The 27,358-nt window shown below is 38.1% G+C and overlaps 3 protein-coding genes across 6 annotated transcripts in view; 2 read left to right on the top strand and 1 right to left on the bottom strand.

The window, feature by feature from the left end:
• The first annotated feature begins 3,326 nt into the window (after positions 1-3,326).
• pdzk1 (PDZ domain containing 1) lies at positions 3,327-13,404 on the top strand. 2 transcript variants are annotated; one of them, XM_004081974.5, is made up of 8 exons: positions 3,327-3,553; positions 4,734-4,942; positions 5,020-5,245; positions 7,652-7,984; positions 8,251-8,447; positions 8,524-8,739; positions 8,810-9,127; positions 12,831-13,404. In XM_004081974.5, exons 2-8 carry the CDS (start codon positions 4,736-4,738, stop codon positions 12,882-12,884), a joined length of 1,551 nt encoding a protein of 516 aa, XP_004082022.1. In that variant the 5' UTR covers positions 3,327-3,553; positions 4,734-4,735; the 3' UTR covers positions 12,885-13,404. The 2 variants fall into 2 exon arrangements, with proteins under 2 accessions (XP_004082022.1, XP_011488232.1); XM_011489930.4 differs by having other exon boundaries at positions 3,364-3,563.
• si:ch73-390b10.2 (Golgi pH regulator) overlaps positions 13,099-27,358 on the bottom strand; it is an 18,727-nt gene continuing 4,467 nt past the window's right edge. Inside the window, exons 1-14 of one of the 2 annotated variants that reach the window (XM_004081973.5) lie at positions 22,180-22,452; positions 21,139-21,198; positions 20,914-21,017; positions 20,736-20,842; positions 20,545-20,646; positions 18,576-18,696; positions 18,357-18,437; positions 18,161-18,270; positions 17,985-18,073; positions 16,384-16,476; positions 16,177-16,272; positions 15,436-15,525; positions 14,047-14,112; positions 13,099-13,966 (exon numbers count right to left, since the gene is read on the bottom strand). In XM_004081973.5, coding sequence (XP_004082021.1) covers positions 13,760-13,966; positions 14,047-14,112; positions 15,436-15,525; positions 16,177-16,272; positions 16,384-16,476; positions 17,985-18,073; positions 18,161-18,270; positions 18,357-18,437; positions 18,576-18,696; positions 20,545-20,646; positions 20,736-20,842; positions 20,914-21,017; positions 21,139-21,198; positions 22,180-22,221 — 1,368 coding nt within the window. In that variant the 5' untranslated portion in view covers positions 22,222-22,452 and the 3' untranslated portion in view covers positions 13,099-13,759. Of the gene's footprint in view, positions 13,967-14,046; positions 14,113-15,435; positions 15,526-16,176; positions 16,273-16,383; positions 16,477-17,984; positions 18,074-18,160; positions 18,271-18,356; positions 18,438-18,575; positions 18,697-20,544; positions 20,647-20,735; positions 20,843-20,913; positions 21,018-21,138; positions 21,199-22,179; positions 22,453-27,358 lie in introns of those variants that run through there. The other variant, XM_078939711.1, reaches the window with a different exon arrangement.
• The window catches only part of zgc:113337 (OX-2 membrane glycoprotein), a 19,010-nt gene continuing 14,842 nt past the window's right edge, over positions 23,191-27,358 (top strand). The window contains exons 1-3 of one of the 2 annotated variants that reach the window (XM_011489928.4): positions 23,191-23,396; positions 24,030-24,107; positions 24,193-24,513. In XM_011489928.4, coding sequence (XP_011488230.1) covers positions 24,038-24,107; positions 24,193-24,513 — 391 coding nt within the window. In that variant the 5' untranslated portion in view covers positions 23,191-23,396; positions 24,030-24,037. Of the gene's footprint in view, positions 23,397-24,029; positions 24,108-24,177; positions 24,514-27,358 lie in introns of both variants that reach the window. The other variant, XM_004081972.5, reaches the window with a different exon arrangement.

Genomic DNA, 27,358 nt, shown 5'->3' with positions numbered 1-27,358 from the left:
AATGGTAAAAAAAAAATATATATATATATATATATATAATGCTGAGAAAGGAATAATAGAATAAGTGTTCAAAAAAAGTTTTTTAGGTACCAAAAGGCCCCAAAAATTTAAATAACTTGTGTTTTAACCTTTTTCTCAGATTTTTATGCTCGTATAATGTAAGTTCTGTGCAATAATATCCTAACATGCATTTTTATCATACAGCTCAGGCATGTTTTTGTGTGTTTGTGAGGGTAATTGATGCAACCAAATGTTTCTCCTGCTGTTTGGAGCTCAACTTCTCCATCAAAAGTACCAGGAGATCCGTGGGGAAAACCGGATTCACGTTCCTTCCAGCTGCTGCCACAGATGATTCACGTCTCCAATGTAGGGAAAGGAATCTATGCATCTCCAGCCTGAACTACAGTATTTGGATTTATTCTTGTTGAGAATTTTTGTGCCATAAAAAAGTATCAGAGTGCCACGAAAGAAGCAGAAAAGTGAAGGCCGTTCACGCAGATTCAATGCATACGTTAAAAGGTTTTGTAAATGGAAACATTAGAGATCATGGATATGCTTACCATTTGTGACATAGATGTCATGTGCAAGTTCATTTGAGAGCAAAGAAATAGCCTGCATTTTCTAAATTAATAGTACTTTTTTTGTAATACATACTTTTTATGTTCCAATAAAAGAACCCATATTTCTGGAACAATTCTATGTGATGCTTATAGATTTTATCATCCTTCATTTATTTTCTAATGACACCAGATGAGTCTGTTGTGAGCAACTCATTACAAAAGTAACATACTACAGTCAGTTTTGCTGTAGAAAAGTACTGTAGGGTATTAATAATGCATTTTGAGTAAAGGTTAACTATTGTGTGTGTTACAATAGATTAACCATCCAAAAGGCAATTTTTCAAAGTTTGTATTTAATCACTTAAATTCAATTCAAGCTTTTTATTCATTTTGGCCAAACTTACTGAACCCAATTTCTTGTAAAGTTTCATAGACAGCAAATAAAACAACGATTAAGCCTCTAGCATCCATCAATAAACAAGCACTTATAGGATTCTTGATGGAGAATCACGACAACGTCATCATTGCAAAAATACTAATCAAACTTCAAATGTTAAGCTTTAAAAAACAAACAGCAAATTTACGGCTGTTGTTTTAGATAACGGCTCCTCCAGCGCTCAAAACCTTGGCCAGGTTGACATCCGAAGAAATGAGCAGAACAACAAGATCCAGTGCAGGATACCTTAAAGAAGGACTGTTCTTGTCCAGGCCAATCAGCATTTTCTTATTACTAACTACCAATGCACTTAAAATGATTCAAAACTTCCCTTTGGCACGAATATGAAGCAATTATTTTTAACAAACAGACATGTCAGCATTTTTAAATATGTAGTATTTTAAGAAGTAAAACAGTATTTACAAAACTATAAATGATCTCAAATAATGTATTATGAGAAGTAGTGTTTTTGTTTTGTCTTGTTATATTACGAAATGATTGTACCTTTTAGGTAATTGCCATGTGTTGTTTTATGCTAATTGTTAATTCTTGTATTTGTACGTCTTGAGGACTGCAGATGGAGAGCTATGGTCTGGTACCATGTCCCTTTTCTTTGACTGATGCTCCTGTACATGGTCCCTCTCAAATCTGATTAACCCTTGTACTATCCTAGGCACTTTAACATTGGGAGTAGGGTCATCTAGACCCACTACACAGTGCATTGAACCTTTTTTCTTCAATGATTTGTGATCTTCACTGGTGTCCATGGATTACATGAAATCTTTCCACCTTTATCCACCTTTGTCATGGTAGGAAAAACACGTCAATGTAAGGGTGGGGTCATCTTAGATAGCACAAGGGTTATCTAAACTAGACCCAGACACTTTCTTTCATATATGTGCTCTGTATAGGCGTCGACCATTCTGATTTTTTCCACCAAGCTAACATCTGTCTGTCCTGTTGTTACAGAACATCAGGTTTCAGTCCGGTCCAACAAAAGAACACAAATATAATTAATATAAATAAAAATTAGTCTAAATTACAAATGGGGTTAATTCAAATATACACCTTGTGTGTCAGAAGATTCATAACCCCATGTTGTAACAGTAAAATATGTCTAACACAAGAGGCCTTCATCCACTTTTGTTTCAATTTTCTTAAGTAGGAAGAATTTGTTTGAGCCTTTCTGAGGGAAAAAAGCCTCAGATTCTCCCTTTAGTCTCTTTTTTCCCCCTCATTCTTCAATGTAGATGTTTAAAGCTGAGGGTTTTTCCTGTGCTTTTATTGGACCAAAAATAAATGATCATTATTCATGATTAAATCATATTGCTCCTTACGTGACTATAAAATAATTGCTCTGCTATACATTTTTAGCTTCAGATTTAATGTTCCACATCTCAAGATTTTACAAAGAAACAAACTTAATGCACACAATACAATGCGGAGACAGTATAAAAATAAGTAATTACTTTTACATAACGAGCAATCTGTTACGTAACACAGTTTGGAAGTAACTTGCACAACACTGTTGTCGGAATGCAATAACCATATAAACAGGAGGCCCCACCCAAGCTTCACCTGGACGTCATGTTAATGTTGCTGAAAAAGTCCTGACTTTACAGAGTGAAGTCCTAAGTGCAGCCTTTGCTTCTAAGCTGCAGGTTGTTTCTGTGAAAGATCAAAATCTGGTTAAGTCTGCAAGTGAGGACCAACTCTTCCAAAAAATAAAAAGGGAGGATGTGGCTTTTTGTTGCTTTGTCCTTTGCAAAGTTGCTCAAAACACAACAATAAAATAAAATGGTGTTTTAAAGAAATTCCTCAAAAAATGAAGTTAGTCAGTTAAAGTTAAACAAAAACAAGGATTTATAATAGAGCTGCTGCAGGGCTGAGTCCATGTGGGGGGTGTCTAAGGGCAGGGATGCCAGTTTAGCTTAGTCAGTTTTTTTAGTTCATTTTAGTATTTTCCTATTGAACGCTTTGTATTCGTGATCCTTTTGAGTTCACGTTTTACTTTGAAGCCCATCGAGACGACTGTTGTTGTGATTTTGGGCTACACAAATAAAATTGAATTGAATTGAATTGAATGTGGTTTTTTTTGTTATTTTCTGACTAAAAACATAAGAACAAAAACAACTTTTATGGTTTATATTTAACCTACTAGTAATCTATAGATTAAGGGATTAAACTATGTTCCTAAAGCGCATTCAAAAAAACAGCTGGTAAAAAAGAATCTTTTATTATGGTTATAAACGGATGGCACGCACTTCATGTTTTCTGTGATGCATGAACTGTAATTGCTTAATTGCCGCCCACTTGGTGGACCTTTGACCACAGAGCAGGTGACTGCCTTTTCTGCAGGCGCAGATTGAACAGCACCATTGCCTCTCCAGACATTCACGACACAAGACACTGTTAAATAACTCAACCTTTAGGTCCACCTTTGGCCCGCCAAAGTCCCCGCTCAGAGATGAAGAGGAGGGTCGGGGACAGGCCGAGGGAACAATAACAGGTAATCGGTGACAGGTGGAATCTCTCTTCAGACTTGGACACTGAACAGGTGAGAGCTGGTGAGTGAGCACGCTTTTAAAAAATGCATTTTAAAGTAATTTGTATGGCGAATCTGGATCCGATTTTTTGTTTGATTATTTTTGTTTTGGTACATTTTATGTGTTGTACACTGACTCTATTCAGAAATGTCCTTAGATTAATTTAAAAAATGATAGATGATAAGTATTGTAAGCCACAACTTTCCTTTATATACTATATTATTTAAAAAAAATGCATTTATGTTCATCTTGACCCCAAAAGATTGAAAATTTTTTGTATAAATGAAAGGAAACATTTTTTGTGACGATGACTGTCTTTAGCATGCGTGAACTTCTTACTTTACCCGTCCAAACAGACATAGCAGCACACAAAGGGAATGACTCTGACAGTCCTTGTTATGCATGTCCATGTGAGTGCTGCATGCTCCGTAGACAGCTGTGCCTCCCATTAACTATTAACCGGCGCTCCAAAGCTTTCATGGAAGATTAACTCTTCATCTGGAATTATCAGCACTTCTGTGGCAGCTTTATGTCCAGGATTATTTGGTAATTTAGTTATGTTTACAAGACTAAACCAATGACACATGGGTGGGAGCAGATAAAAACTGATGATTTTAGCATCAGTAAGACAGATCAGGCTCCTCAGTGGTGTAGTGGTGCAGTGGTTGGCACTCTTGCCCCACAGTGAGAAGGCACTGGTTCAAATCCCAGCTGGGTCCTTTCTGTGTGGAGTTTGCACTTTTATTTTTTGGAGTTTGATGGGTTTTTTCTTCATCACACAGTCCAAAAACATGCTTCATAGGTTAATTGGTTACTCTGAAGCCTGGGTGTCCCTCGTCTTCACCCAACAGCAGCCAGGACAGGCTCCAGCAACCCCATGACCCCGAAAGGGATATAGCAGTTTAACCCTTGTGCCATCTTAGATGACGCCACCCTTGCATTGACATGTTCAGCGCACTGTCTAGTGGGTCTAGATGACCCAACTCCCACTCTTAAAGTGCCTAGGATAGCACAAGGGTTACGAAAACAGATGAATAATTAGCTGTACCAAACTTGTTATTATTGTTTTTCATAATGCTAGAGCATTCAATGAACTAAAAATGTCGATTCAAAGTTTGTTTTCATGTGCTTAGGTTTCACGATTTATGTTTTTCCTAAATTGATGAGTGATGTTTTTTGTTTTATTTTCAGACATGGCCGCGTACAAGCCAAGGGTGATTTCTCTGACTAAAAAGCCGAGACAGACCTTCGGCTTCTTTTTGAGGATGGAGCTTGGCGAGGAGGGTCACCTGATCCGCTCTCTGGAAATGGGAGGCCCAGCCGAACTGGCGGGCATCAAAGACGGAGACCGCATCATCCGAGTCAACGGAACATTTGTCGATGGGCTGTCCCACACGGAGGTGAGCTCCTCGTAACGTCTCCTTGATAATCCAGGATCAAACACGTCTTCCTTTGTCCCTTTTTTTTTTATTTTCAGGTTGTGGAGCTGGTGAAAAACAGCGGAACATCAGTCACATTCCACATTATGGACGAGTCAACTTATAAGGAAGCAAAGGCAAAAGGGGTCAACCTCTCTGAACAACACAGCACAGTGGGGTCAAAGGTCATTGCCAACGGAGTGGCCAAAGGGGATCCAAAACCTAAACTCTGCTACTTGGTGAAATCGGCTTCAGGATTCGAGTTTTCTCTTTTCACGAGTAACGGTGAGCTCAGAATCAGGAACTTCAGATAAATCCCCTTCGTATCCTCAGTGAGGGTAACAGAAGGGTGATTCTGTAGGAAACATCTTTAGCTTGAGTAAAGCATGATCTCCAATCATCTAGTATTAAATGGTCCATGTTATTGATCTTCATTATAACACAGTAATAGTCCACACATTTCATGACCACCAGCAGAAAACACAAAGAATTGACTTTGATGCAATTCTTTCTTCATCTAGTCCTTTTTTATTTTTTCACAGCAGGTAATGAAAGTTTGAAAAATATAAAAATGTAAATTGTTTTGATCTTATTTAATTATACTTAAAGTTTTTTTCTAGAAACAAATTTTTACTTTTAACCAAAGAAAATGTAAATAGAAAAATTTTACCTTAACTTGAAGAAAGAAATCTAATCTGTTAGAAAGAAATCCAGTTTTCTGAATTTAGGTGCATGGTGGTGATTAGATTAGATTAGATTAGATTAGATTAGATTAGAATAGAATAGAATAGAATAGAATAGAATAGAATAGAATAGAATAGAATAGAATAGAATAGAATAGAATAGAATAGACGTTGATCATTTTTATTTCAAAAATTAATTTGAATACATTTTCTTCACAGACTACGAAATGGCGAACAGACTTAATAACAGAACAGAGTAGTGAAAGAATTTGGACATTGCCATGATTAAAAATCCACTGGGAACACTTTGAAAATAACTCAAAAGATGATCTTTAAAACATTTGCCCCGGTTCCTACGCATAATTAATGCAATAAGAACAATACCAATAACCATCTGCAGACAAACTAAACTAAAGACGCCAAAAAAGGAAATATTTGTTGTATAAACTGGAAAAAAACAAATGACAAACATTTTTGTTTGTAGATACATAACTTTACGTTTATAAAAGGTAAATTACTGAAACAAGTAGAGGGGGTGTCAGTGCTGCATGTGGGTCATGTGTTTGATGAGTTTCATGAGCAGATGTTGTTGCTGCTTTCATGCCACACTGCTGTCATTTCTCCTCCATGTGATCACTCGAAATTACATCCAGTTGTGCTGGTGTCAGTGTTTGCTGGTAAAAGAGGTCTTCCACTGCTGGGAAGTGCCTTTCCTAAAGCTAATGTTTATGTCCGAAGTCCCTTCACTATTTAGTAAACTGTATAGTTGTGTTCGCCATTTTTTCGGGGTGTCCAAATCTACAATTCCATCATTTAGTGCTCTAGTAATTTCCCAGAAGTCTCTGCAAAAAACTAGTGCAGATCGATTCTTACTAGGTTGCCAAATATAGACCATAATGCATTGCGTTTGAAAGATTTTTCATTTCAAAACAAAAGAAGTTTTCATCATCAGAACACAGTGGATTCATTGTAAAATGTTCATATTTATTAGGTTTTTACTTCGGGAAGTCGTTACTCAGTACACATGGTTTTCGGATCGCTTTTCAAATCCAGGGCACAAGAAATCTCTGCATGACATCTTTTTTAGAAGTTAGGGCATGAGTGGGCAAACTTTTTCACCCCTGGGCCACAAAGTGTTCTACAGTATAATTTGACAGAAGGGCCGAAGCAGGAGCAGATGCATGGAGTGTTTTGGTGATCCACTTAATTATATATAGAAATAACATGGAAACTGAACAAAAACATGCTTTTGTCATGATTGACATTCAGTGTATATGTTTTTCTAAACAAAGCCTTTTGGAGTTATTTGTTCTAATTTTAGTGGTGATTGCACCAATGGGTCGATGCCCCTCAGGGGAAAACGCAAACTGAGAAAAATGCTGCGTTTAAGTCGTGTTGGAACGATCGGAAAATAACACACATGAATGTCAGAGAAACAACCAATTTTCCAACACCACATGAATGCAAAGTAATAGGTTTCTGGACCTGAACAAAGGTCAATGAAGTTGTTGTGCACCATGTAGAGCGACCCAATGGTGGTCCATGAGATCTACCACTCGGCGTGTTTTCCAGTTCTCTCTTGACTGCTTTCTGCTGATTAGCTGACTCAGGTGTCACCTTATTCTTATTGGCTGAACACCTGGGCCAGGGAGAAAGTGCAACGAGCTGCAAAGCAGACAGAATGGTAGATCTTGAGGAACAGGATTGGGCAGGCCTGGGATTATCCAAATAATTTATTCCAGATTAAATATTTGCCCCCGGGCCATAGTTTGTCCACCCCTGAGTTAGGGGGTAGAGAGGGAATCCACATATAGCCTTTCTAACTGTATTAATGATGAAAGTCAAACTGCTGCAAAACATTTTTAGGACCTGAAAAGGTCAAAGAGCATGCTGGAAGGTGGAAAGAGAAATGTACTGTGAAGTATCACTAGCATCCCAACAAGTCTTTTTCTGTCTAAATGGTGGCTAAAATGTTGCTTTTTGTTGTTGTTTTTACACTGATTTCTAGATGAGGAGGGTCTGTTCATTACAGAAGTGAGCCCAGGAGGCGTGGCACACAAGGCAGGCGTCAGAGCCAAAGACCGCCTGCTGGAGGTTAACGGAGAGAATGTGGAAGACTGCACACACGAACAGGTGGTGAATAAAATCAAACAAGCCGGGAACACCCTTATGTTTCTGCTGCTCGACGAGGACGCAGACAAGGTCTGCAGGAGCCAATATGCAAAAATGGGGTCGCGGTTGGCCACCGTCAAGTTTCTCCCTCACAAACCGCGTCTCGTCAACCTGACTAAAGGACCTGACGGATTTGGCTTCGTGCTCAGAGAGGAGCCCAAACAAGCAGGCAAGGCCACAATAATATAATGTTTTTTATAGCTTAATCCTTTAAGCCATATGAGCCGGCCTGTGCTTCCAAAGAACCGCAGAAATAATCATCCCCAATAAAAAAAAATTTAATAAATAAAGTCCTAAAATGATACCTAGACATCCAGAACATGCATTGTATATTCTGGTTTCATGGACTTTGGTTTACCTTTTGGATTTTAACTTAAAGTTTAAGGGGTAAAGAAGGAAGTTGTGGTTTGATATTTGTTCCTTGATTCCATACAGGACACTTCATAAAGGACATAGACAGAGACAGTCCAGCAGGAAGAGCAGGACTGAAAGAAATGGACCGACTGGTTGCAGTGGACGGCAAGGAGGTGGACAACTGCAGCCATGAGCAGGTGGTGGAAATGTTCAGGCAAGGTGGTGGTGAGTGCTGCCTCCTTGTGGTGGATCAAGAAACAGACCAAATGTATAAACTGGTGAGTTGTTCTCCATCTTCAACTGTGTTTGTCCTGTGAGAGAAACTGCTTTAGTAATATGCTTTGTGTGTCACAGGGGAAAGTTTCTCCTATGCTCTTCTGGGAGGAGATGAAGGATTCCAACTTACCCCCCAGTTACACAGAGGTTATGAACACAGCGACACCGGCCCAACCCGATGAAAAAGAGGAGGAAGACCTGAAGCCAAAGTTGTGTAGGATGGAGAAGAGTTCTGACGGCTATGGCTTTCACCTGAACGGCATTCAAGGCGTGTTTGGACAGTTCATCAAGGAGGTGAGATTAACAAGAAGGTTCCTCCATGACTAATAAAAAAAACCAGGTGATAAAACCTCCCTTGTTTTAGGTGGTGAAGGGAGGAGCGGCTGACAGAGCAGGTCTGGAGGACGACGACATGGTCGTGGAGGTAAATGGAGTGAATGTGGAGCAAAGTGGACACCAGGAGGTGGTGGAAATGATCCGCAGGAGTGGCAACTCACTGGAGATGCTGGTGGCCAGGAAGAGTGTTTATGACCAGCTCAAAGCCAAAGGAGTAAGCATCACACGCATGCTGCTTGGGGAAGAACCCAAGAGTCAAGAACCCAAGAGTCAAGAACACAGTCCAGAAACCAGCAAGAAAGAGATAGAAAGACCAGAGAGTCCAGCTGAACCTGCAAAACAGAGGGTGAGTCTATGTAACATCTAAAAAGAAGAGATCATGTTGATTTACTTATACTCCATGAGAAAAAATACTTTTAATCTGAAAGGATCGTAGCGTCAAGCAAATAAACTGGGTCAAGATTTTCTTTCCCTGGCGCTAAGAAACGTAAATGTTGAACCAAGAACCTGGTTTAGATGTTTTTTTAGCAGCAAAAGCTGAAGAAGCCATGTTATTTAGGACAAAATATTTGTCTTCACTAAATTGTATATTTTCATCAGGTTTGGGTGAAATTTAGATGCACATTTATTTGAAGCCTTCGATTCTAAAACTCACAGTTTCCACAGGGAAACATGAATCCAGTGGTACGACTTTGGTAACATTTGCTGAATAAACAAGACAATGAAAAACTGAATCACTGTAGCATTTCAGAGAATAATACAAATCCATTTGCTTTCAAATAACATCAATTATTTCTCTTTTCGCAAACCTTTAGGTCCAAATAGGTCAAACTTAAGTCCTGAGGGGTCCCTCTCAGTTTTAATATCTTCATTAAATTGTATAAAATATGTAGCGGTATAATTTTTTCTTTGCTCTTTTGTATCAGATAAATTGGAAGACTGAAAATAATCCATATTTGATGAAAAAAAGAACCCTAAAATAGAAATGGGCCAATTGTATTACAAACAAGGGAATCTATTCATAAATAACAAAAAAGGATTGACAAATTAATGTAAATTTACCTTTTATTATTTATTCTAAATTAGTTTTTTTTACAAAACATCATCATACTTAACAGTCTATATGAAAACTTGAGCTGTTTGGTGTGAAAAAATGCTACATGTCAATTGAATGAACATGTAGACTCTATAGAGTAAGGGAAAATTGTGTTTTTCATTTACCAATTCTAGCAACTTGTCCCAATTAAAAAGCTGAAAGAAGTCTGTGCTGTTCATCATAGAAACACTTTAACTGTAGGAGGCAGAATGAAAAAAGAAATCCATGAAATGACATTGTCTGATTTTTAAATTACTTGTATTTTTTAATGGTGTGGTAAATAAAGATTTAACTCTAACAAACAAGCAGGAATTCTGTCCCTCGCAGACCTGATCTGCTTCTTTAAGAAGCTCTTCTGTCCTCCACTGGTTACCTGTATTACTGTCACCTGTTTGAACTGGTTATCTGTACAAAAGACACCTGTCTCTCCAACCAAAAAGCTGTCAGAGGTCACCAGAGACAAGACTGTAGACCTGAACAAAACTGCAATGAACCAATCAACTTGATGAGAAAAGATCAACTGCTGAAACAATTTTAAAAAACAATTGAAGAAATACAGGACCACTGACAATCTCCCTCAAACTGTGACTCTAAGCAAGATCTCACCTGGTGGAGACTAAATGATCTTGAGAACGGTGAGGAAACATCCCAGAACTACACCGGGGAGCTGGTCAATAATCGGAAGAGAACTAGGACCACAGTAATAAAGGTTACCATAGTAACGGACAACATAGCCATTGATTCGAATCTTGCAGAGCCCCAATAGGTACTCATGTTTAAGTCAGCACATGTCCAGGAACATCTAAAGTTCTCCAGAGACCGTCTAGAGCAGGGGTGCCCAAATCCAGGCCTTGAGGGCCAGTGTCCTACATGTTTTCCAACCATCCTGCCATTGAAGCTCCTTATTGGATAAACATACTCTGCAATAGATATTGCAGGGTTTGTTTAGAGAATGTCCTGTGGTCAGATGAAACCAAAATGGTCCACGAGTTACACCCCAAGAAGAATGTGAAGCACTGTGAAGCATGGAGGTGGAAACATCAAGCTTTGGGGCTGCTTTTCTGCAAAGTGAACAGGATACCTGATCTGTTGAAGGAAAAGAAAAATGAGTTTGAGCAAAAACCTCCTTCCATCAAGTTTTTGACGATGAAACATGGTTGGATCTTCCAGGAGGACAATGATCCCAAACACAACAAAGGCATGACTACCGGTACATGAAAAGGCTTTAGAGGTTCTGGAACGGCAGTCACTTGACCTTAACCCAAAAGAAAATCTGCGGATGGAGTTGAAAGTCCATGTTTTCCAGTAACAGCATCAAGACATCACGGCTCTTGAGAAGATCTGCATGGAAGAATGGACCAAAATAACAGCAACATGTCGAAGACCCACAGGAAACCTTTGATAATGTAATGTAATGGACAACCAGGATTACATCACAGAGTGCTGAGGGGAACTTTTGTTATCAAACAAATACTTGTTATCTGCTCCATTACGCACTGATGAAGACGGAAGCACAGGCTACTGGTTTTAAGGCACAGAGTAACACTCCTAATGTGCGGCTTAAAGTACACAACAGTACAGTCAATAGCTCTGAATAAAAAAATGTAAAAAAATCTTCTATGTTGAGCAATTTTCAAATGATCTATAATAAAAGCTTCAGGTTCTCGGTATTTGGGGATGTATCTGGTCCCTACCCACCGCAAATACGTGGGAAACATTTGTGGAACGGATGACTGACAATGTCGTTGTTGCTTTTTGGCCCATTGTAGCTCTTTAAATTTAGTGTTTTATTTAAAAGCTAACCGTCAACTTTTGGCCACCAGTATTGTTTTGGTGTTCTCGAGAACTTGTGAGATTTCTTTAAGGTGTTTGCCTCCTGTATGAACTTTCTTGGAAATCCACGTCCGATAGGTATAACAGCATTGGAATTTAGAACTGCACATCCTTAACCCTTGTGCTATCCTAGGCACTTTAACATTGGGAGTTGGGGTCATCTAGACCCACTAGACAGTGCGCTGAACCTTTTTCTTCAATGATTTGTGATCTTCACTGGTGTCCATGGATTACATGAAATCTTTCCACCTTTATCCACCTTTGTCTTGGTAGGGAGAACACATCAATGTAAGGGTGGGGTTATCTGGACCCCACAATACAGCAAAAGGGTTAGAGATCCACCCACATGACCTGATAACATCCTAGAAAATAATAATTCCAGTCCTATTACAGCACCTGAAACATAGATGAAGTGAGAAGCAGGATCTTGATTAGATTTTGAAACAAAGATCAGAATAATCTACAATTTGTCCATTTTCTTCATCTGAACTCAGGCTTAGGATCTGCTAAACTAAGACATTTTTATCAGTTTTTAACCCTTGTGCTATCCTAGGCACTTTAACATTGGGAGTTGGGTCATCTAGACCCACTAGACAGTGCTCTGAACCTTTTTTCATCAATGATTTGTGATCTTCACTGGTGTCCATGGATTACATGAAATCTTTCCACCTTTATCCGCCTTTGTCATGGTAGGGAGAACACGTCAATGTAAGGGTGGGGTCATCTAAGATAACACAAGGGTTAAAAACCTAAAAAGAAAAAAAAACTTCAAACCGTTTAAAACCTGACATGAACTGAAAAACAACTGAGACCAAGAATCTGTCATTAGATATTTTCTGGTATGTCCAAAGACAAACATGGGAAGAAACCATTTTTCATCGCAAGAATTGTAAGATCGTATTCCCTGAATTTTAATCACATCACAAAGGAAATATGAAAATCCCATTCTTCTGTTTCACATAGAATAACAGGGTAAACATATACACCATTATTGGCTGACTTCCTGTCTTTTTGCTCCACGCTGTTCTTAAAATGACCAAATGTTCAAAATATTCTAGCATTACTGTCCATGTTGAGAATTTGGCTTTAAATAAGTGTTTTTTCTTTTTGCCTCTTCCAGACTCCATCTGTTTCATCATCTTCATCTGCAGAAAGCATTGATGAGAGACTCTGAGAACCCCCCACCCACCCGATGAGGCCATGTTTAAGAACAGGCTCACACTTCCAGCTAAAGTCATTACTATGGACTTCCAAACATAGACAATTAAAAAAAATTATAACATTCCTAAGACGATCGACAGCAGGACTTCTCTTCCCTACGCGGTAGACCTAAACATTCAGTAAGATCACATTATTAAGAAGATGGGATGAAAGATACTCAAAGAAACTGTCGCATGACGAGTCTTTAATGAAGGTTTATAGTCAGAAAACACAAAGGTCAATTTTTTTTTTGTGCGTTTTTAGTCACCATACCTAAGCAGTTGAGATCTGCACTCAGGCCCCACCCACCTATGACCTCATCTCACTTCATTTCATTTCATGTTAGAAGAAGAAAAAAAAAAGCTATTTAAACAGCTAAATGTTATCCATGCAATCAACAGTTCTTCATGTTTGCCTGCAAAAAGCCTCAAGACTTCAGCTGCTCCTGTCTTTACTAGAAGCAACCCAAATAAACAGAACTGACTAACTTTGAAGTACACGTTGTTTTATTTGTTTCTAACCAGACGTCTGCCGGACAGTACAGACAGTCATGAACATGGTATCCATTGTTATTTCCTGTTTTAATGAAAAACAGGATAAAAAAAATGTTTTTGCTCCAGTGTAGACAAAACAGAAACGTGTTTTTATGAAAATTAAGAAAAAAACTGAATAATTTGAAGAAAAGAAGAAACATGTCCATGTTATTATGGTGTGTAAAACTAAAATCTTCATCATTTAATCAAATGTCTCATGAACTAGAGTCTGCCATTCCTGATTCAGGAATGCATTTGTAAATAAAGCGATTTCTGTAGATTCCAGACAGAGTTCTTTTAGATGAAGAGGAGAACGTCAGAGGGCCATGTGCTTCTCTGGAGCCTGCTTGTGGGCGAGATAAAGGAAGAGGATGCTGGACAAGGCGCTGACCAGGAAGATGACGTCAAACCAGCGGTGGTAGAAGTTGAACTGCAGTTCTCCCAGGACCTCGGTCACAATGGAGCGATACTCCAGCGGCATGCTCATGCGCATCAGCAGCACAGATGATACAAAGTACATTCCCTGTTACATTAACACGAGAACGATTTCAGATCCAACAGAAAAGATGAAGAGTTACTCCTTAAATGTGAGGAAACACTCACCATTATCTGAGCCAGGACGAGCACGATGACGTTGGAGGACTTGCTGCTTGATATTGCATAAAAGAACTGACAAATAACAAGTTTAAACAGGTTAAGTTGGATCCAAATTCCCTCACTACTCACTGCTTAGTGCACTATATCAGGCAGGAGTCTGCGGCCTTTAACTAAAAAAAACATTTATAAAATGTAGCTTTTAAATATATACAATGGTTAAGATGTGACAGTGCTATATTTCTATTTATTAACAGCAGCACATACAAGTTTCTTTCAAAATAAAACACATCCTGTGTCAACCAAGATCCTGCTGCTGTAGATTTATTTGCAAACATGTTTAATTTATGGACCCTTTTGACAGTAAATCCAACTCTTTACCATAAGTTGGTTGGTTATCAAACATGTGTGCATTTAGGAGGAATGGGAAAGTTGACAGTGATGTCTTTAAAGTCTGTTTAAAAAAATAGAAAGTTAATTTTTACTCATGTAAATCTAAAAATATATGACAAAACTTTACTAATATTAATATTTCAGATTGTCAGCATTATTCCTCAAAGCCAACAGGGATCGAAAAGCATCAGGTTGCAGACCTCTGATATATGGCATTCATCATTTTTTCGGTGTGTCCAAATCTACAATTCCAAAATCCAGTGCACCACAAAATTTCCTAGAAGTCTGTGAAAAATTATTCTCCATTGTTACTCATTAGATTAGCAAATATAAACCACAAATCACTGGGTTTGAATTATTTTTTAATTTGAAAAACACCCCTACTATAGTTTATTTTCATAAATGAAGTTTTCATCACCAGAACCCAAAGGATTTCTAAATAGTCTTCATAAAATATTCATATTTATTAGGTTTTTACTTTGGCAAATGCTTGATGTGATATTTGATGTTTGAAAAAAAGTTATAAAAGAAGTGACCATGTGTCCAAAGTGCGTTCAAATCCTGAACACTAGATAGACTCGCTCTATATAGTCTTTTATAGGGCCGCCATGCAGCCTTTGAGCAAATTTACAACAGAAGTCAAATCTGACAGTCAATGCAGATTATTGATGTCTGTGTCTCACTTTGGATCAATGTTGTACAGGAGAACCAAGCAGAAATGGAAAATGGTCCACAGTACGAGTTGTAAACATGATGGCAGGTTTCCATGGAAACTGTGTTTTCAGAGTCTAAGAGTACGTTTCTAAAACACGTTTCGTGTCTAAAACGTTCACGGTCAAACAGTCCCCCATGGCTGTGATGACACACTGAGTGAGCAGCACTTTTCGTGGGACGACCCTGAACTCCACAGCTCAGCAGCGATCAGCTGAACGTTTACTGCTTTCCCACGAATGATTCAGAAAGCTTTTGCTAGCGACACCAACAAAAATGCTGTGAGAGCCTTACCTTAGTCAGAGTGATGAGCAGGCCTCGAATGGACGTTACGATTATTATTCCAACCAAGATGAAAGAGATGTGTTGAGACCAAAACTTAACCTGGGAAAAAAAAACAATTAAGTTAAAACATTTAACAATAAGCCACAGAAAGAAAAAAAAAAAAAAAAAAAAAAAAAGAAAAAAAAAAACAATAAGCCACAGGAAGCGGGGATTTTACTGTCTGTAAACTCAGAGAGTGGCAGCTTTTAATGTTCACCTTAAACAAGAGGTTACAAATGTTAGCATCATAAGTAATTATGATGTGACATGCACCCATACGAGGGGTTGACCCGTACTGGTGCTGCTTGCTGTTTGGGTTGTTTGGGGGCCGTGGAGGGTCGTAGGCAAAAGTAGCACCACAAAAATTCTGTTTTGATGTCTTCTGATTGTATTTTTTTTAATTGGTACAAGGGGGAGGGGGGTGGCATATGTTAAGAAAATTAAGCTTAAAATGGCATTTCTGAGTCTACCTTTATTCAAATCGCTGTGAATCGGGAGCAGACGAAAAAATGCTGTTAAAAAACATGGAAGACAGGATATCAATGTGCATCAACATTTTCACTGTGTGGGTTTTCCACCATCTTAAAATTTGGTGAGCCCTGCATGACCCAGAAAAGTTTGCCCATTTTTCTGTCCTCATACAGCCCAGATCCACCCTTAAGGGCAGTTGTCACCCAAGGCTTCAAATGTGTGTGGGGGTTATTGTCTTACATCAAACTGGATGCCCAAATAGTTCACAGTGATTTCAATGCCTCTGGTTACTGGATCGGTCTTTCCAACCCGGTCAAACACGATATTTATCGTAGCCTAAAACAAAAACAAAAAAAAATTACTTTTTTTTAGCAAACATGTCGCACAACAAACACACATCATTAACAAACAACATGAGCTTCATAAAAGTTGTGTGAACGATCGTACCATGAAGATTTTCCAAACACAGTAAATAGAAAAGAAGTAGCCAAGGAAGTTGAAGTATTTCCCCTGGAATGTCTTTGAGTATTCGATTCGCTCCTGAAAATCAAGAAAAGTATTAATAAAGAGTTTATGAGATACTAGATTTGGGAAGGAAAGACAGTTTGTATGAATAATAAACATGTTTCCCTTTCACTGTAGCTGAATCGGCTCTAGAGGCCGAACAGTCTTAAAGTCCCTCTATGACGTCAAAAAAACAACCAAAAAAAAACAACAGTGGTGTTTTAAACATGTATGGAACATATTTCATTCACATGATCCCCCCTCTCTGATGATGACAGCTGTGTCTTGCATGAGTGCAGAGTTTGACACAAGGGGGGGGGGGGGCTCAAACGACACAGACTGACAGTCTCTATTCTCAAAACGTCACCTTTAGCCATGAAAAAACGGTGAAAAGTGACATATTTCTGGTTCCAAATCGACACTTTTTGAACAATGTGTGGAATAAAAAAACCAAATGTGTGTATCAGACCATGCTGTTTAACAAGACTACAAAAAGAACTTTGATAAGAACATGAAAAATGCTATGAATTACATTATAATTTAGGCTAATTTGAAACTGCAAGCAGCAGAAGGGATTTGATGCCAGACATGCAGATTGTTGAATTAACTTGCACAGCAAAGAAAATAAAATACCATAAAGAAAGAGACTATACACAAGTAATTTTCCAAACACGTGCAGCCAGTGCTGAACTTTTTTCTTGGCCACACCGACGCAGAGGAGGGGGGGTTAAGATTAGGATTATGAGTAACGGTTGGGATTAATGCATCAAATGGTTCCTGAGCGCAGCTGTTTCTGCAGCTCACTGCTCCTCCAGTGGATGGATCAAATGCGGGGAACATATTTCACCTAGGAGCTGGACAGCTAACTGGACTTTACCTGTAATTTTAAATACATTCGGCCAACAAACAAAATGCGGCCTGGGACGCATTTAAAATGTGTGATGTACCCTCTTCTCTTCTTCCGCACTTGAGCTGATGTGCACGCTGGGCGGGGCAGATCAGGGAGCTTGTGCGTGCGCTCCTGGGCCGTTGTGACATCACAATGGCTCATTTATTCAAAAAGAGCGTCTTTGTGACAGTTTGACAACAATGTAAAAAGGAAAAATACTCAGAAAATGAAATTACATTTGTTCTCTTTCATAAGAAAAACCCAGCATGTATGCCAAAAACTGAAAAAACATGATTTTCATCGGAGAAGGACTTTAAGTGGAGAGAAACCTTTTTGAATCTGGAACCATTGAAATAAATGCTATTTATCCAAAATAAATAATCATGTACCATGACTTGAAAGATAAATAAAAATTATGAAAGTTCCTGTAAATTAAACTATGAGTGGTGGTTGGAAGTTCAAATATAGCTGTTTAGAATTACGCCAAAAAAGCTAACTTTTATACCTTAATATGATTTTTTTTATTTTACAAATAGAATTTTAAAAAGCTAGACAGACTGGAATGCTGAGGATAAGATCCGATTTTAATGTTTTGAGTTTGATAGAGATATTTCCCACAATGCCTTTGTGCCTAGCGTGTGCTTGCATCTTCTACCTTGGTAGATTGAAGGTCTACTGTTTCGAGGAAGAGTTGTCGGCTCAACTCCTCCAGAGCATCGACCTCCTGCTGGATCAAAGAGAGATCTAGGGGGGCGGAGTCAAGATAAATCCTCAGGTAGCTTCAAAATGTTTGGAAATGTTTTTAAAAAAAATCAAAACTGCAAAGGATACTTTCACTGCCCGATTGTGTAGAGGTGACACTCTTGATCATCCCCCAGAATCCCGTCTGCTTGTTCTGGTCTTCCCCTCTCTGGTACATCTGCCTCCTCGTCATGGCGATTCTTCACAAACCGCACAATTATAAAAGTAGCGATAAGAAAAAAAAATAAACCTTCACCGACTGAAAAGACAAAGTATTGCTTCCCACCGTTTCTTTTTGCTGACAATCATGTCCATTGTTTGGAGCAGCCGCCTCTCCAGAGCGAGGATGTCACCGTCTGTTACATTTCTGCAAAACAAAAGCAAGCAGCTCAGCCATCATAGTGTCCCCAGAAACTCTAACTGAATAATAAACAGAACCCCATTGGTGCTCAGGCTCCTGATGACAACAGAGGAGAGAAAAGCAAAAAGAACCAGCTGGCCTTACCTGAGGAAGTAGGACATGTACGTGTATGGACAGTTGACGGCACCAAACCCCGACAGCAGCGCCATCAGAGTGACTCCTATGACTCCCACACGACTGATCAGCTGCTCGATGGACAGAATCCCTGAGAAAGTAAAAGACGTTTGACTTCCACATGAAAAGGTTCCTATGCCCAAAGGCAAACACACATTTTTCTGATACGACAAACTACTTTTACTACTACTATTACTTTTCAACAGCATAAATGTGTGTTTTCTTCAGGGCTTTTTAAAGTTGATTTGACCTTTGTTTGTTTGTTTGTTTGTTAAAATAAACATCAAAATTTGACCCTGTGGGTTCTCCAGGGATAAGAAAATTTCAGAATTATGAGATAAACAATAAGACTTAATGCCTTAGTCATATGCACCGTACAGGCGTTGACCCCCATGGGTACTGCTTTTTTGTTTGGTTGTCAGGGCCCATGGAGGGTCATAGAGAAGAGTAGCCACGTCTCAAGGGGATTGAAGGTGTTTCTTGCATTTCACCTTAAGGACCATTATGAAAATGGAACGTACCATTGCCATGCGTGTGGTAAGTGCATCATAAGGTATTTATAAGGACTTTTTTAGAATTTTTGTTCATTTTCCTGGCGTACGTGAAAATTGTATTTTGCACACTGTGGAGTTTTGTGTTTGGTATTTTGTATCTGCAATATTTGTTCATAAAAAAAAATAAAAAAAAGGCATTAATAAGGACAATTTAAGTTCCCCACACTAGTGACGTACGGGTGATGATGTCGTACGGTGCACTTACACCACACCCCAAGGTGCGCATGCTAGCTCTGCACTGACTGTGTGCAAATGCTACATGAGATGTGCAAGTGATTAATAAATGCCCCTAGGACCCCTGTGGGATGCCCACATAAACTACATTGTCTAATGAATACGCACCTATCACATGAGAGATAAGAGAGGGTTAAAAAAGATGACCCCTTTATTCGTCCCACACAAACATTTCAAATTCTGAGCAGCACTAACGGGAGCCTTGGACAAAGCGCAGGATTTTGGGGGGTGAAAAAATGAAAAATCAATACAACACATCTGCGCCTACTTCAGCCTTACTTGCGCTTTGTGTTGTTTGAATATTTCCTACAACCTGTCCCTCGCAGCATGCTCATAGGAAAAAATATGCATTCAAATATTTTCTCTCTACGGGCTCACAAAGCCTTCTGCAACCTTGACATTTTGTGCAAGTTTGCCCGTTTTTCACGCCCAAACAGCCCAAATCCACCCATAAGGGCGGCTGTGACCAAGGTTTTATTTAATTATAGTTTATATTTAAAACTAACATCTCCTCTCCTGACTCCTGTCAACATTTAAAGTTATTATTTTTACATTTACTGTTGGGCAGAGGCTAGTTCATATGTTGCAATCGTCCTTGTCAATAAAGTTAGTTTAAGTTCATTAATGCAAAGATTTAGTTGGAGCCCACAGAAAATGTTGCAGTAGAAAAATTAAATGGATTCTATGAGCCTTTATTGTTTGTGACTATAAGAATAATTGATTTAGTGCAGATTTTTCTAAAGCAGAACGAAGCAAAAGGTCACTTCGGAAACCTTTAAAAAAAAAGTCTGCTGTGCTTTTTTCATATTTTTCTTTGCTTTTCTGCTGCTTCCTTCAGGGGTCAAAATAACAGTGAGTCACACACCTCTTTCTAACTCTCCTCCTGCATCCACCTCAACTATTGACTATTTACAAAAATGATCATTTACAGCTAACCGGAGATACTCAAATTTCATTAAACGTAAGGATTTAGCAAAACCAGAAATACTTATTTTCTTTTTTTCATAAAAAAGAGCATCATTTATTTTTTAAATGATGCTCTAATCACCTATATTTGAGGTCTGAATGATTTGTTATTAATTGTGAAACATTCGACTTAAATTTGGACTAAATTTAAGAAGCTTAAAAAATAAAAATGAATAAACTCTTACCATGTTTAGGACTCAAGATGGGGAACGGGTCTCCCAACTTCCAGAAGAAATACATGAAAGTGAACCACACCATACACGCAAATAGAAGTCTTTGCCTCTGCACTAGATGGACAAACAGTAAAGCACTTATTATGGGATGTGGTCATCAACATCATTCCATTACTTTAGTTTCAAAAACAGGATGTACTCACGCAGGCGTATGTTACTGACAACAAAGTAACCGATGTAGAAAGGCACCACGAAGATTAAAACCAGCAGAATCACATACAGATTCAGCTTCCAGTGGAAATACCTTGAACTGTTAGAGAACAATTATAATTTATACATTGCTTTTCATGCACATTGGAATTGAATAGTTACAGAACACACCTGCTACTTAAGGCACCCAGGATCTCAAAGATAATGAGCTCAAACATGGTGCATGAAAATGCAAATGTGACAGAGAAAACCACCTGGACTACATACTGCCGCACCTGAAGCAAAAACAGAGAGTCAGTACGGGATTCACCCAATGATCAACACAACGTATGATAAAAAATTACAATGCAAAATGAATGATGAGTGCATTTAATGCAAAATCTACAAAAAGCTTACCTCATAGTCTTTGAATAGCTGCCGCATAAAAAACAACCAACCGAACCCAAAGAATAGAACCTGTTTTATTCAAAAAGAAATATTTCAGAAAAAAAAAAAAATCCATATTAAATTAGATCATTCATTTCTAATACCACAGAAAAACAAATTCATTAAGCGATGCAAAAACATATTTAATGTCGTTTTCTGCTAAGAGGTTTTACATTTATTAAGGAAAATTTTAAAACTGAATCTCAAACTTTAACTATAATTTGCATGGTCAAAGAGCAGTGAATCAGGCTGTTTCTCCATTAATATTCACTACATTTGGCGGTTTTGTATTACTTCCTGTTGCTCAGAGAACAAACTTTAAACAGTTTTGCTAGTGTGCAGGTCTCTGCATGGCTCAGCACCAAAGTACACCTTAAAATTATAGATCTAATATCAACCACTTATAAGAACTCTATAAGACTCTACTCCACTCTATAAGAAGCTAATGGACCTTCTCAGGCAGTCTTCTGGTGCTTAAAGTCAAAACAAAACAGGGTTTTATATAACTAAAAAACTGGAAGTCCAGGCTTAGAACTGTTCCTTAAGCTGAATGTAAGAAAGCCTGTTAACTGCATGTATTTCTTTTCATTTTGATTTGAGTTTACAATTTTTACTATTAGCTTAAAGTTTGCCTGACAGAAAGAAATAAGTTTATGATCTGCTTGCTTCAGTGACTAATTATTGATTCCCTATTGGAATTTGAATCATTGGATTCCAAGATCTTCTGCTTTTTTTAAGTTACAAAAACAAACTCAAAAGCATCAGGAATATTAAAAATAAAACTCTTTACGGGACCTTCTGTGTACTTCATTTCCAAAGAATGAGAACTAAAAATATTGTTAGATAAAAGGTCTGTAATAAAGCATGCTAACAACACAAAAGTATTGCTAAGTACTACAACAATGTGATCTGGGAACGCAGTTTTTTACGTACTGCTAAGTACTAATTTATTTACGTCCTAACTTCTTAAATAAAAACGGGTCTAATTAAGTGAATGCTAACAAAAATTACCTGAGAGGTAAACATGATGACAGAGTCCACCAGAAACGACATGATGAATAAACGCCGAACGTTTATAAACCGCGAATAGAAAGAACGAAGATCATTTCAGTGCATTCTGACCAAAAGAAGTAAACAATTTGCTACAAATATTGTGAAATTTTCATTTAAAATTAGTTTAATGCAGTTTAGCATTTCGCTACAACCGCGGCAACTAAATGCGTCACCAACGAGTATTTCCGGCGCATGAATCTGACGTCATCGCAATATCGAATCAAAATAGATGAACAGAATAGAATTTATTCCAGACTCATGATCCAATCGGTAAAAAGGAGTACACAGACCCCACTTTATTAAAAATTACAGTCAGAATACACAATTTGAGGTACAGTATATAGGTAATTAAAAGTAAATAAAATAAAAAAAGGATAAGAATAAATACCAAGATAAAAATTAAAAAAAAAACATAAATATCTATAAATATCTAAAAACAAATATTACTAATATTACGATAAATATTTTTTATTATTACTTATAATATTAAATATAAATATTATTTTATTTGGTTGCTTTAATACATCCATTTTGCCTTTTTTCACATTTGTTTGTTTTATTTGAGCTATCTTTAGCCCATTCAAATAGACCGTATGCTATAAAAAATATCAATATGAATGAATCGTTATTGGGCTTTTTTCCTTCTTGCGTCATCATTATATTTGTTTGGCAATCTTTCTATGTGGCTGACCTCTGTTTTTCTTGTACAGATAAGCTTACGACCTATAAATAAATTGCTGTATTCATTATAGAAAATGTTTTGTTTTGGAGTCATAGTAATGGCTGTAGTTCAAAACGAACAACCTCTCTATTTTTTTAGTTATTTCTCATTTTTAATTAAGATCATGTCCTCCAAAACCTTGTTAATCCACTGCAGCTCCACAGACTCATCTCATTCTGGACGCAGTGTCTACGTGTCACCAGCAGAGGGCTAAAAAGTCCCCTAAGTGCTGTGAACACTCATTCTGTCCTCATTCTCAGCTCCTTCCGTTCAGATCAGCCTTCTTTGAGTTTGTGGCGTGGAAAGAAGAGAAGATTTGATGAATGCAACTGCCTTCTTGCCTTTTTCATGTGCCCAAAGGCTGCTGGATCATAATCATTGGGATGCAAAAGATGTTAAGGAGGTAGATCATCTCAAAAACTCTTTTTGGCTTTAACTTTTCAGAACTTAAAAGGTGAGTTTTTATTTTACTGAATACACATTCAACTAAAACCAAAAGAAAAAAATTGGGTGGATTTAGTATCCTTACTTAAAATTTTAATAAAGAAGATTAAGTAAAATCTGATATTTAATCATTAGCTTGGTAAACTATCCTGTTATTACATGTATGTTTTTAATTGAATGTAGCTTTACACCCTGTAAAGTGTTTTGAGTGATATTTTATTGATAATTGTCTTTAAAAATAACTATTTGTTTGCCAAAATTGTGCTCTTAGCCTAAATTGTAAAACAGTATAACTGTTTTATGGGGTTTTGCAACCAATAATTATGAAACCAAAGGAAAATATACCGTATTTATACTTGTTTTATTTGTTTAATAATTTTATGAAAAAAAACACTTTGTGCCAGTCTTACATTCTTTATCCAATCCAAACTTTATTTTAAAACAATGTGAAAATTGTCTTTTGGAGCCCTTCGGTGCATTTCTGGGTTATTTCAGGAGCAAAGTCTACTCTGCATGAAGGTGAAACGGGGTTAGCTTTTCAGAAGTCATGCAGAGTTGGAGCACCAGTCAAAGAAGCTGATGATTTCACTTTGGAAAGGCTAATAGAATCATAAAATCTCCTCTTGGTCTTGGCCTTGAGCAGAGAAGAAGATGATCCCGGCATCTTGTTGGAACAGTCTGCAGGTGTGTTTACTCCTTCTGTTGGTTGGGCAGCGACAATGTGAGTATCCTAAATCCAACTAAGAGGGAAAATATGAAACTAGACCAGCTTTCTGTCCTATGTAACATAGTGGTGGATGTTCCAGGCAGAGTAACCGCACCTGGTCAGGTGAACGCTCCTGTGGGAAAGCCCTTCACCCTGACTTGCACCATTTCCAGGGATCGTGCTGAAGTCTTAAAGCAGGTACGCTGGCTGGACGTCCAGAACCAGACCTTGCTGGAATATCAGCCGGGAAACAAGGACAGTGTGAGTGGACAGCAGCATGTGGAACTTGCCGCCTCGCCCAAGGACGTCTCGACGATCATCATCCGCAGGGTGAGCTTCCGGGATGAAGGCTGCTACACCTGCATATTCGAGCTACAGCGTTCTGGCTCAAAGCAGGGACAGACGTGCCTCACCGTTACAGGTAACAATGGAAACTATTGATCAATATTCTGCCAGGTTTCCATCTAAATTGGGGTCTGTCAGCAATCAAACCACACATGATGGGGAAGCCAAGAGTTTAAGCAAGCGTTCTTGTATTAAGAATCAACAAGCAAACAAAAAAGATCATAAGATCATAAATCAAAACTAATCAGATAGGATAATTAAAAGTGTGCCATTACTCTCTATAACTGTTTATAAAGGTTTTGCTAGCAGGCAGTGTGTCTGGAAACTAGACATTTTTGTTCACTTTGTTTTTATTCTTTTAAATTAAGTTCATCCACCAAAGTTCAAGGTCTAGCCCCTTAATGCCTGAATTTGGTTCCAAGTATCTTATGTATATATTGTGCTTCTTCAGACAACTTCAGACAGAGACAGAGAGAGAGAGAGAGAGAGAGAGGGATGGATGGATGGATGGATGGATAGATGGATAGATGGATAGATGGATAGATGGATAGATAGATAGATAGATAGATAGATAGATAGATAGATAGATAGATAGATAGATAGATAGATAGATAGATAGATAGATAGATAGATAGATAGATAGATAGATAGATAGATAGATAGATAGATAGATAGATAGATAGATAGATAGATTAGATAGATAGATAGATAGATAGATAGATAGATAGATAGATAGATAGATAGATAGATAGATAGATAGATAGATAGATAGATAGATAGATAGATAGATAGATAGAGAGATAGAGAGATAGATAGTTTTTCCATCCAAGGTGGATTAAACGGTACGTTGTCAATTTGGGATATACAGCATGAAGGAATTAAAACATGCATTTTGTAATTTTGCCACTGTTTAGGATGATTTAAAACCATAAGTTAACCTAAAAATAAGAGTCAAAATTGTGAAGACTCACTCTGATAAAAATGGAGTTTTTGACGTGTTTAACATGTTCTTGTGGCATTTTCTGATAATAGAGAACAAATAATAAGTAAAAGAGCTTAAAATTGCATTTCTGAATATTACTTCATTCAAATCGCGAATCAGAAACAAAAGAAAAATTGTTGCTTGAAAAGAGCATATTTGTAATGTAGAAAATACACTGAGTGGACCACAGGTTTCCCACTCCGCTTCATTCTGATGCATACTGTAAATTTGTAGACAAATGGATCCAAGTACGTCTTAGTTTTCCTCGTCTGAGCTGGCATTTGGCTCAAAACTGTACGGCTGGGTAGCTCCAGTATTGCTCACCGTTTTTGTTGCACCAATAATGCAAGGTTAGGGTTGTGTGTGGCTGGAAGGTAGCAGGAGAGAATGTAAACAGAGAGCTCTCAGCATCAGGGAGGGGAAGTGGGGTCAGGTTTGCTCCACATCAAAGGTCCCACCCAAAGTTCAGACGCAAACAACACAGGTTTTTTGATTTTCTCTCAAAAGAGCATAATTATAGTTAAAAGACTACTAAAAAAAGTTTGAAAATATATCAAAAGAGGATTGGCGGGGGGGCTTTAACATGAACCTTTTTTTTTTCTGCCTCATGAAAATCTTTGTTATTGTGACGTAGAAATCTTAAAGCCAGTGAAGGACATGAAGCCGGACTGAGCGAAAAAAGACAGAACAGCTGAAGAGCCCTCATCTATTTAAAGCATAAGATTAAACCTCTGCTTTACATTATACAAATATCAATTAGCCTTTGCTATTTCACAGGTTAAAAATCCTGACAATTATGTTTAAAGCTGTCAGTAAAAGTGTAAGATAACCCACAGAGTCAAAAAAATATATTTTCATGTTATTAATACCAGAAACTTTTCTAAGGGTTAGACACCTACTAAAGTTAACGATGCTTCACGCTTTTGTTAATAGAAAGTGATCAGCCCTAATGCATAAGCATCTTTTTTCTTTGAAAAAAATGCATTAATGTTTGGGTCAAGATGTCTCCTAGAAGTTAAAGACCCACTCTGATCATCTTTTGATCTATTTTTAAAGCATTCCCAGTTGTCTTTAAATTAGGATTATGCCATTTTTGGCCAAAATCTAAAAAAAACTCTATTGTTTTCTAGGACCTAGTTTCTCCAGAGTGGCAGGAGTTTATTAGAAATTCACCTCTAAGTTGAGGACGGGACTGTTGGCACAGAGCAACCCCGCCCCCCTTCCGAGGGAGGGGAAGCCAATATCTGAGCGAACCAGCTTGCCAGCTCGTCTGAGCTCGTCTGAGCTGGCAAGCTGGGAGTGGAGCGGAGCAGGGAGCTTGTGACCCGTCCAGCGTAGTTTCTACATCACAAATAAGCTCTTTTTCGAACAACATTTTATCTTCTGCTCTTAAAACACAACAATTTGAATAAAGATATTCTCTGAATGACATTTTTAGCTTATAAATGTCCTCCATCATCAGAGAAATGCCACAAGAACATGTTTAAAACACCAAAAAAGACATTTATCATCAAAGTGGGTCTTTGAAGTACTTCTCTAGGGTCATGACTTGTGCTATCAGAAAGACATGGGAATCCCTGTGTTCTGCTTTCTCCACATTGGGTTGTGAAATCCATGTTTCCACATTTTTCCTCCAAACTTGCTTTTTTTTAAAAATCATTTCTGTTTCATGACTGATTTTTGGATGCCTGCCCTTTGCACCCAACCGCTCAAACTGAAGATATGTGCTGCCCCTGACCACAGTTAAATTCTGAACTTAACCTCATGAGCCTGCTGAGGCTCCGCCAGTCATGTTAATAAAGGGCGCCGTGGCACAGAGAGAAGCGCTTGTCCTCCTAAACAGAAACAGCTGCTGCAGATTCCACAGGCTGCTCTCCTCATCGTGTTTCTGAATAACATCACCCAGCCCTCCTCATTGTTTGTACTCTCTTTCACCCCC

The sequence above is a fragment of the Oryzias latipes genome, chromosome 21 (assembly GCF_053564925.1).
Source record: "Oryzias latipes strain Hd-rR chromosome 21, Olatipes_Hd-rR_3.1".
In the NCBI taxonomy this organism is placed as follows: domain Eukaryota; kingdom Metazoa; phylum Chordata; class Actinopteri; order Beloniformes; family Adrianichthyidae; genus Oryzias; species Oryzias latipes.
Note: the sequence above shows the minus strand (reverse complement) of the source record. Positions and strands in the feature narration are given on the sequence as shown.